At 35.8% G+C, this 11,799-nt stretch overlaps 1 protein-coding gene across 1 annotated transcript; it reads right to left on the reverse strand.

The window, feature by feature from the left end:
• Positions 1 to 667: 667 nt before the first annotated feature.
• LOC120196573 (14-3-3-like protein) lies at positions 668 to 4,272 on the reverse strand. Its single transcript, XM_039198350.1, has 2 exons — positions 4,038 to 4,272; positions 668 to 753 (listed from the first exon to the last, which is right to left on the reverse strand). Exons 1-2 carry the CDS (start codon positions 4,270 to 4,272, stop codon positions 668 to 670), a joined length of 321 nt encoding a protein of 106 aa, XP_039054281.1.
• Positions 4,273 to 11,799: the final 7,527 nt, after the last annotated feature.

Genomic DNA, 11,799 nt, shown 5'->3' on the forward strand with positions numbered 1-11,799 from the left:
GTCTTCATTGCTCCTTCGTGGGGAAAGGAAGTAAAAAAAATAGTTTTCCTTGTTTGATGAAACATCGTTAAGTTTTTCCTCAATGTGAACTGTATATAGAGAAGCTCTTCATACATTTCACCAAATAAATCCCCTAGCTCCAGTTCACCAAGAAGACTCCTTGCGCGCTTTAGTGCTTCACTTGAAACAGATAACGACCTTCCACATACAATAAAAACTATAATTTGATCCAATATAATATACAACCATGAAGGAAAAAACTAGAATGAAATCAAAATGGTACAATGTTAAAAGACAAATCAAAGATCCTTTTACAGAAAACTCAATGTTACAGACAAACACAAGCTGAACAAGTAATTCAAACATATAATGAAAATAATTCAGATAGGAGCTTAGAAAGGAAAATGAGAAAATGTTGATCTTTTAAAATTCTAAAATGAAATAGAAAGTAACTAAGCTACTAGTTGCAGTCCAACATATTCGTCGGGGTGAAAGGACAAACAACAATGAAAATTCATACCTTGATTGCATTTTGAACAACAAAAATGTCTTCAAACTCCACAAAAGCATAACAAAAACCAACAACATCCTGCATGCAACTAATACAAATTTAGTTTATTTGAAGTTATATACGAAGTATAATAAGAAGAGAATAAAAATAAATTGTCTAGAGGTTTCGGATAAACACACCATCAAGCTTGATTCTTCCGAAATTATTGAACTCTTGCTCAATTTCAGTAGCAGTAACAGTAGCTGCAATTTCTCACATATACATATTTCTATTCATCAGTAAAACCTAAAAGAATGAGGATCAATAATCAGATTGCAAATCTTAATCCAAATATTAGAAGCATTTCAACCAGTGAATATTGTCTCAACTCTAAGTAAAACAAGGTATTTGAGAAATGGAATGATATAAACATCCAGGCTCTAAACCATTATTTGAGAAATGCTCAATAGGTCAAATTAAATGCCCAGATGGTCCATTTTAAAATTTACATATCCTGATTTCAATACAACCCATCAAATATATATGTGTGTGTGTAATATATAATGGCATCCCCTAAAAATGCTTGTGGCGATGGAACGATTGAATAAAAGTTATGCATAGTCTTCTAAGTTTCAAAAAGAAAAAGAAAATTTAGAATCCTTACTTATGTTGAGATCTCTAGGATGTCGGTTTCCTGAAAAATTAACTTTCAATACCATTACTTTCGGTAATTCTAGTTTGCTCTAATGGTGCATAATGGTCGAAGGATGGAGGCTGGTCCAATTCAGAATCTGTTGTTGGAGGAGCTGCCTGCATCAAATAGTCAAATTTACAGGTTGGCCCGAACTTGCAAATGCCATAGTGGGAATTCATCAATCATCATCTGCGGTTGATTATAGATAACAGTTTCAGTTGAGGGGCTCATGACATATGCTAGGGTTGGATGCAAACTACTTTCTAGTGGGGGATAAACAGGGGCCTTGACATGGCAAATAAGACCCAAGTTGTAACACGTATATCCCGTATACCCTTCCGTACACGAGATAGGGATGTCACATCACTTTAAAAATATTGTTTGTCATTTGAAAACCGGTAAATTTTTGTTTCAATTTGATTAACCATAAAATAGGATATTTTGTGAAAGTAAAATACTAAAATATTCACTTGATTTCATTACAAAATGTTTACCATAGTTTAATTACATGCCAACTAAGTTCTTAAACGGAATAAGATTGTCCTACCCTTACTGATCAGAGTCAACTCAAACTCGTGATACCCAGTGATACTGTTGCACTCCTTACTCAATTTATCTTCATTTTTTTACCTACGCAAGGAAACAACACACATTAAGTATTTACTTAGTGAGACATAATATTATAAAGTAACCTTTTTGTATATATATAAGTATATTATTTTTATTTATTTTGTACTAACTCATATATTCCTTAAGGATTCAACTATTCTCCAGATTTAAACTATATTTCATTCACAATTATCTTAAGTATTTTAGTATGCCTAGCATACCTATCTTTCTCTATATTTTTCTTCAATCATTTATCTCTTTTGTCATAAACCTTTATTTTCATTGATAGCATCCCAACATGTTTATAATACACCATTATACCATTTCCATTATGGCATTATTTCATGCTTTTATACACTATTATACATTTCATTTATGGCATCCTTTCATGCCTTCTATGTTCTGTTTGCGTTTTCCTTTATAACATTCATTCATACTAATTATGCATTGTTGTACATTATATATATATATATCATCCCTTCATATCAATTATGCACCATTAATACCACAATACAATAAAATTCTTTTATTCTCTTACTCAATTTTTTTACCCCTTCCTCTAACTGGCATAATTGACCCTTTTTTGCCAATTGCACAGTTAGCCCATTATCCTTTTACACAACAGTATTTAATCGTTCATCTATCTAGCATAATTGACACCTTTTTGCCAATTTCACAGTCAAACCATTACATCTTTTATTTGGAATAGTTTCTATTCTAATACTTACTTTTACTATCAATTAACTCTATTTTAATTTATTATAAACTTATACATTCAAACCCTTAGTGCTAACATGGTAATTTACCAGCTTCTTATTTTCAGTTTATTTATTAAGATGTACATATAGAGTTTATACTGTTATTCCCCAACCATTCTATAATATATGTGGTTGGTATAACCATTACCAATATAAAGATCCATTTTTCTTATTATGAAATTCTTATATTTATACACATATATTTCTTATATGAAAATTCGTACACTTAATATATTGAAATTTTTGCCATGATTCTTTCTTGTCGTTTGTAACCTCCATTTATGTTTATAATACATCATTATGCCTTTTAAACTCTAACATCTTTTCTGTTGATAATACACCCATATGCATTTCAACTATAATATACTTTTATGTTGATAATGTACCCATATACATCTCAACCATAGTATATTTTTCTGTTGATAATGTACCCATGTACATTTCAACTCTAGCATATTTTCCTGTTGATAATGCACCCATGTGCATTTCAACTCTAGTATACTTTTCTGTTGAAAATGAACCAATATGCATTTCAAATCTGGCATCCTTTTATACCAATAATGCACCCATGTGCATTATTCTGTTATGTCAATAATGTACCCATATACATATCAGCTAAGGCATCCTTTCATGCCACTAATGCACCCATATGCATTATTCTTTTATTCATTAGTTTTAGAGCATTTCATACTCTAAAACTTTTGAATAAAACTCTTTCCATACCTTAAATAAAACTTAGTAAATATTGTAAAACATACTTTACAATTTAAACATTGTAATTGTATTGATCTATACAATGAATGTACTCACCTAACTTTCCTTGCTATGTATCCAAAACATAAGGTTGATTGCTCTGGTATTTTGCCTTTACCCTTGGTTAGGTTGAAAGCAAACTTACTCAAAAGCAACACAAAAAACTAGATTGCGAAGTAAATCAAAACTGAAGGATGAAACCAAAAGTGAACAAAGGAAAACCTGAAATACCTAGAAAGGAACTAAGAACAAAGGAGCTAATTCAGATCAGAAAAGTTGAATTTAGAATAAAACATAAAAAGAAAATTGAATAAAGGTGAAGGATGACGAAATGACTACCTTATTTCTTATTTGTAATCAAATTATAGATTTAAGAAAGAAACAAAAATGGAGCGAACAGAGCGGCATGCGATGGAGTCTTCAGTTTGACATATGAAAATCAAAACAATAAATCAAAATTAAAATGGTTGAAACAATTTTCTTTTTAATTATGTTTATGTGTTAAACTAAATATAAAAATAAGGTAAAATTACATTTCTCCCTTTCTTTCTTTTTTCTAACATATGTGGTTTTGGATTTCAAAACTTGAAGAAAGAAATTTGACAACTTCTTTGGGGGAAATTCCACAAATTCAATTCGATAAGAAAATAATCTTGCAATTGAAACAGTTTTAGTGTAAAATAACTTCTATTCAGGAACCAAAACATGCCAATGTAGATAGAGCTAGACTAACCTTCTTCAGAAACCAAGCCTTCCTCCACAGCTTTCTCTGCTCCAATAGGAGCCAACTCGATGGAGGAGATGATGCGCCAGGAAGCACGGCAAGCACCAATGATGTTCTTATAAGCGTTGGAGATGAGGTTTTGTTCCTCGACGGTGAACTCCTCGTTATCGGCAGAAGCAGAGACTTTCTCCATGAACTCGACCATTTCCTCGTAGCGTTCTGCTTGCTTGGAGAGTTTTACCATATAGTCATTTTTCTCACGGGGAGAAGTAGTGTCAGTGCCATTGTTGAGAGAGAGAGAGAGAGGCAAAAGACAAAATCGGTAAGAGTAAAGACTAAAGAGAAATGGGTAGGTTTTGAAAATGATAAGATGTGAGATTTGGGGGGAGTTTTTTTTGGCAAATGCGATAATTGCATTGAGGGAGGAGGATTAAATATGAACCGATGTATAGGAAAAAACATAGTAAATACTACATATTTAACGTCGTTTGTGCTTAAAACGCCACTAAAGTACGAGCCTTTAGCGACGCTTTTCTACAAACGCCGCTAAAGTACATTAATTAGTATCGTTTATATAAAGACGCCAATAAAGTGCGAGTATTTAGGGGAGTTTGTGCTTAAAACGCCACTAAAGTATGAGTCTTTAGCGGCGTTTGTGCTTAAAATACCGCTAAAGTACGGGCCTTTAGCGGCGTTTTTCTACAAACGATGCTAAATACGGTAATTAGCGGCTTTTATATAAAAACACCAATAAAGTACGAGTATTTAGTGGTGTTTATATAAAAACGCCAATAAAGTACGAGTATTTAGTGGTGTTTGTGCTTAAAACACCACTAAAGTACGAGTCTTTAGAGGGGTTTGTACTCAAATGCCCCTAAACTATAATATTTAGCGGCATTTATATAAAAATGCCACTAAAGTACGATTACTTACCGGTGTTTGTTCAAAAAACGCCGCTAAAAATGTCGTTAAAAACCCATTTTACTGTAGTGTCTTCTCCAATGTCTTCTGTCAAATCTTCAGCAATCACCCAAACTTCTTCTTGCGGTGGTTTCCTCTCACGATGGGAAAGAGATATAGGGTTAGGGTTTTTTCGCTCCTTCTTAGTCCTCCTTATGATGTGTGCCTCCTCCTTTTTAAAGAGAAGATATTCCCTTTAACTAAAATATTTTTTAAAGAGATAATTCCAAAATTGAAATATGTCTTTAGGAGATCATTCTCAAAATTAATTATTTCTTATCTCCTTTTAAAAAGGGAATAATTAAAATAAATCTAATTTTCGCTTATCTTCTCCTTTAAATATCCAAAAAATTGGAGAGATTTTTAGATCAAATAAATGACGGATAGCTGGGTTTTTCAGCTAACATATTATAATTTCATTCTCTCCAGTTGCAGCGGCAATTCTGCTCCGAGATTCTCCTTCTATTGCCACGATAGTTAGATGGCAATTTTGTTTTTTGGAACACCCACTCCTTGCGCTGGCAACTATCATGCAAATAAAGAAAACAAAACTTCACTTCTCTACAAAAATAGAAAAAACATGAGACAAGATGAATGAAACGAAAAACACCCAATATATGCAAGAAAATGAAATATACAACTAAAATGGCCTAAAGTAAAAGCAATAATTGTTATAAAGGGATGCATATTTCACTACTTTCTTCAACATATCACATCCCAAACTCGAACTATTGCTTATCCTCAAGCAATGCATATACGAACAACTTAACATGGCAATTATCAATTAGTCATGCCTCATAACCCAAATTTTGTCGTCAGAACTGTGGCAATATCATATTTAATCACCCATCGACTCTTGGGCAACAAGAAATGTTTCCCAAAGATTAATCATAATGCCCGTGTATGTGTGCGCTTATAGTTGTAATCAATTCAATAAATAAGATCCTAACAAACTTCATTTTATTACAACACATATATCAATCATATTGTCGAGACAATTTATTTATCAAACCATAGATATTTATAGGGTTTTAACTTATCACAACTACCTTATTAATCTTAAAGATAAAATGGAGCAAACAACGAACCCCTAACCCGTTGAGTAGAAACATGATGTGAAGACCTTCATTCACTCATGCTCAATTAACTATATTTCCCACTCGGTGGATGCCAAGCGAACTAGATTAGCATAGCAGCGGAGTGTCCTAGAGTTGTAGTTTTGCTACAACAATTTATTCAATAATCTAGAGCCAAATAGGAACCTTTAGCAATTATTCAATTTTGTCAAATCCACCAATTTTTTTCATTATTTAATTTTTTTTAAACCTATTGTTCATTGAGTTTCTTAAAATTGAATAGTCACAATAGTGTATAATAACAAGGTATCACATTTAATCTCAAGGTTGACTACACAATAATCATTAAATATAAAGATTCACAACCTAAGATTCGTGGCAAGAATCGCATCATAATACATCATAACAGGTCATTAGAAATTATAGCAAACAGTTGACAAGGAAATAAACATGGAAAATTAAAATGAACTAAATAAATAATGAAGAGACACAATCCCCTGAGGCATTGTTCTTAATGCTTGCAACATGCTAACCTAGTAAAAAGAAAACTAAATTGAAAGGTCATCACCTCTTGTTAGAAAATTCTATTGTGTTGTTTTCTCGATGCATGTACTTCCTCGTCTTGATGGTGGTGGTAATATAGATATGGTGTCCTTGGAACCTGAAAAACTTTTGGCAAGAATCAGTACGTTGTAGTTCAAACTATTTTCCTAACCTCTCCCTGGCATGTCACAACCTGGAAAAAAATGAAAATTTAATCAATTTGGTGAAATTGATTGGCCAAATTGAAGGTTTTAGAACTTGTAGGTTGTTTTAGAAAGCTACAAAAATTCAGGGATTTGAACCCAAATTTACCCATTTTCTGTCGACTGAGAAAAATTATTAAATGAAAAGGGGGAATGAGTGCTGCAACGGGGTTTTGAACTCCTAGGACAAAGTATGACTACCCACGTCCCTACTAGTAGGCTAAGCACTGTTATTGAGTATTTTTTGGACAGATATATATGTTAACCATAAGGCTTGGGATTAAAATCCCCAAATTTCCTTCCCCGTCGACCCTTCTTCCACGGCCAAATTCATCGTCGTCCGGTCGTTTCAGCTCGCTCCACCACTCCCGTTTTTTTCATCGTTGAACGGTGAACAAAACCCCTCACACATATCTCCGTGAAACGCCGCCTAACACCGTAAATTTTGACAAAAAGGTTCAAAGTTTTTAAACCCCATCACCATGAAAATCATCGATCGTTGCTCCGTTTTTGACACCTCCCGCTCCATCGTGTTCCTTGTATCATTCTGAGTCTACCGGTATCCTCCTTGTCTCCATTATCACCGGCATGTGAGGGGTAAGGAAGATAAAGTTTCCGATGTTTTAAAATCGAACTCTACGCCATTAAAAGTTGTGAACCGAGCTTGGTAAGTGTCTCAAAATCCAATAACTTTATAATTTTTTGTATAATTTTTCAGACCGCCTAGGCCGCCACATGAGCCCCCACGCGCTGCCTATGCGCGTGGAGAAATTTCACCAAGTGGTGGACAACTTTGAAATGGGCTTCCCGGACCCGACCCACTGACCCGAGTCGACCCGTTGATCCGACCCGCCTGCCCAACCGAATGTGACCCAGTCCAACGTTGATCGTTGAACATCCATTGATCGTTGACCATTGACCAAAAAGTTCAAATTTTTGAAAAGTCATATTTTATGTTTTTCGACGTCCTGAGTCCGATTCCGAATTCTGTTTTTTCAAATTCGAACCCGAAACCCTCTAAATTGATAGTCAAGCCTGAACATATATATGTACTTAAGAGTTTTAATTTCGAATGATTAGAAAAAGACTCGAGGCTGATTAGTTATTGTTATTTGAAGGTACAAGAGACTCTACTGATCACTCGACATTTCAACCCAGGTCCTCTCGATCCGCTAGACCACGTGTGCTAGTATTCACTCGTATGACCTGTAAACCTTACGATTTCATAAATTAATTATGTTACCCCGCTGGTAACTTAGTGTTATTATGAATTTGGTTTGAACACTGTAGCATAGCGTGGCGAGGTCGGTGCTCAATAGATCTATTGTTTGACCCTATTATCGAGGTATGTTCCCTATGTACTACCTAGTTATTTTATCTTTTTTAAAATGTGGTACACCGAAATCTATGGTTTACTGTTTTATTGATACACCGACTTACGGGTGATAGCTTATGGACTATGACTGTTATCTGATTATTGGTTTCCACTGGTATATGATTAAGATGATTGCGGATTTATTGAAATTCTACTTACTGTACAAATTGTATTTTTGAGATACAAATTTTGGGTAGGACTGAAGTATGTAGGTACAACTCTGATCAAGTTGGTAATTCCTTACGGACCTAATGTGACTCTTGGGTAGGCTCTCAGGCCCCAAGATGCTCCCTTAGATTTGCTTCTTGTATCCACTGGTATAAGGTAAGCCTTACAGACGCAGTTCTGGGGAACTACATATGGTGTACGGGAATATGGTTTAAACTACGAGTTTAAAAGTTAACCTACATTATGATTTATGAGGTTTTACTGAACTATTACTTGTTTATTGTACCTACCATGATTTTATTGTACTTTTGGGACACATTGAGCCTAGCTCTCTTTTCAAAATGTTTTCCCCCTTTTAGATACTTTTGGTTAAACACCCCAAATCAAGCACTTAGAGGATCGGTACATTTGTTGTAATCCATCTGAATGTAATGTTTTTATCTTTCAAGTTGACCATATTTTGGTGACATGGGCCATTATTCGAAGTATTTGATTTTAAGACGACTACAGCTTTTGCTACTGATATTCGATTTATTGTACTTCAGATGTTACGACATGTTTTAATTTACTTAGTTACCTTTTAGTTTTATATTCATGAGTTGGGTCTTTATCATCAATTTTTATACTATTATAAATGTTATTTGTAATATGATTTTAAATTATCGAAGAACATCATGGAAAATGGTTTTAGAATTTTCAAGCTAATTAGTTAGACTTAATGGAAATGCATAGGCTGGGTCTAAGGGATTACATTTAGTTGGTATCAGAGCCTTTGGTTTTTAAATCTCGAACTGTGCATGGGTCCAACATAAATTTTAAACTATTTTGAAAACGTTTTATGAAAATTTCTATAAGGTCATGTCACTCATTTTTACATGATAAAAGTGTCCAGTACTCCAGTATCGAATCTAACCTTATGTTTACCTCTTGTAGTGAATTTGAGTTTCTTCTCGATGAGTGCTAGACGAGGTCCTTAACCTAGTCGTGGGCAAGGACGAGCTGCTAGGTTTAGTGACCCCATAGATGACTCTACGATAGGCCCGCCACCTGTTTCTGAGATAGATATGAAAACCCCTGTTAGGGAAGCTTCAAATATTAGTTCTGAGCCAACAAGAGTAGTGCTCAATGAGACTCTCGGTAGGTAGTTTCTACGACTGATTCAAGGAGCGATCATAGCTACTAGTGTAGTCCCTGAGGTCTCGATTATACATACCCTGATTGCAAATAGGGTCATAACTTTTGGGGTCCTATTGGAGGAGACCCTACTGAGGCTGAAGGCTGGCTACAAGATACAAAAAGACATATGGATTAGCTGTGTTTAGACCCAGCGAAGAGATATTTAGGAGTTGTCGCGATGTTTGATAACAATTCCCACACCTGGTGGGAGTCAGTGGTCAGAAGTGTCCCAACTGATTGTCTGACATGGGATTTCTTTAAAGTGAACTTCAGGAAGCATTTTCTAGTAGAGCATTATCTAGATGAGAGATGACAGTAGTTTTAGAATTTGGTACAGGGGGATATGTCAGTCTCCGAGTACAAGATTAAATTTATGAAGTTGTGTAAATATGGTACTAGCTTGGTTCCCACCGAGAGAGATACATTTCGCAAGTTCGCTCTTGGACTCATATATGAACTACGCAGTCAGGTTATGACTCACTGGGATGAGATATTTGATGTTTTGGTGAGCAGAACGAATGATGCTGAGGAGGTAGAGACCTTGGATCATGTTAGAGTTCATGTGGATCGAGAGTGACCTACGAAGTTTTGCGGCCCGATCGACTCTTCTGCACATCCTGGTAAGAAGATTCGTAGTTCAGCCCCCTTGAAAGCAGTATCAGTTCTAGGTCTCTAGCACCTCCGCCCTCAGCTGTCATTCAAGGTGGTTCTTCGGGGTTGCCTCATAGGTCTCTTTGTGAGTATTGTGGTAATCGATACACAGAAGAGTGTCGTAAGAAGATAGGTGTCTGCTACCAGTGTGGATCCAGTGGCCATTTTTGGAGGGACTGTCCACATCTATCTTCATCTGAAAAGATAGCTAATCCGACTCCTGCACATTCACAGGTATCAGTTCAGACCCTGGCCAGAGGTCGTAGTTAGGGAAAGCCTTTTGGATCAGAATCCAGGGCATATAGTAGAGCCTGACCCCAGCAGAGAAGAGAGCCTGCAGTTTTGGATGCCAAACTACCAGCTCTAGTGTATGCTACTAGACTTTGGGATTAAAGAGATGAGCCAGAGGTTAATAGAAGTACATTTACCATTTATTCTATTCCATACTTTGCATTACTAGACAATGGCTCCACCCACTCCTATGTATCATGTTATGTATCTCGAGACCTTCAAATTCCAATTGAGGACACCAAGAGTGTTGTTACGGTTATTACTCCAGTATGACAGTCAGTAGTTGGGAATATTGTATTGAGGCATTGTCCTCTGGAGGTCCTGGGTGAAATCTTTCCCACTGACCTTATGAAGCTTCCTTTAGAGGAGTTCGATCTAATTCTGGGGATGGATTGGTTGAATGAACACAAGGTAAACCTAGATTGTGAGTACAAGAGAGCTATTTTGAAGACATCTGATAGTCGAATGGTCATGTTAGTTGGTGAGCGTCGTGGTTATCTCTCCAATATAGTATCAGTTTTCGTTGTCGATCGTATGATCTAGAAGGGGTACGAGGCTTTCATTACCAATATCTTGAACGTGAAAGGCACATTGTCCATGATTGAGGAGATTTGTACTGCTAACGAGTTTCCTGATATATTTCTAGAGTAGTTACTAGGGTTACCTACTGATAGAGAGGTAGAGTTTGAGATTGAGACTTATCTTGGATCTACACCTATTTCCTTGACACCCTATTGCATGGCCCCAAAGGAACTCAAGGAGTTGAAAGTTCAGTTGCAAGAATTACGTGATCGGTGACTTATCAAACATAGTGATGGGCTCCAGTCTTATTCATGAAAAAGAATGACGGATCGCTTAGGCTATGCATAGATTACCAGAAGTTGAACAAGTTGACGATTAAGAATAAGTATCCATTACCTAGGAATGATGATTTATTCGATCAATTATGAGGAGCAACCGAATTTTTAAGAGCTCTGAGAAATTAAAGGCAGTTTTGACTCAAGCACCAGTGCTGACTCAACCGGAACCTGAGAAAGATTTCACGGTGTATAGAGATCCCTCAAACTCTAGACTTGGCTGTGTATTGATGCAGGAGGGGAGAGTAGTTGCTTATGCGTCCTGACAGCTGAGGCTGCATGAGTATAACTACCCGACCCATGATTTAGAGTTAGCAGATGTGATGTTTACTTTAAAGATTTGGAGACACTATCTCTATGGGGAGAAGTGTTACATATTTACAGATCAGAAGAGTTTTAAGTATCTACTGAATCATAAGGAACTTAATTTAAGACAACGTCATTGGCTAGAACTTCTAAAAGACTATGATT

Source organism: Hibiscus syriacus, unplaced genomic scaffold, assembly GCF_006381635.1.
Source record: "Hibiscus syriacus cultivar Baekdansim isolate YM2019G1 unplaced genomic scaffold, ASM638163v2 tig00117034_pilon, whole genome shotgun sequence".
NCBI classification, from domain to species: Eukaryota; Viridiplantae; Streptophyta; class Magnoliopsida; order Malvales; family Malvaceae; genus Hibiscus; species Hibiscus syriacus.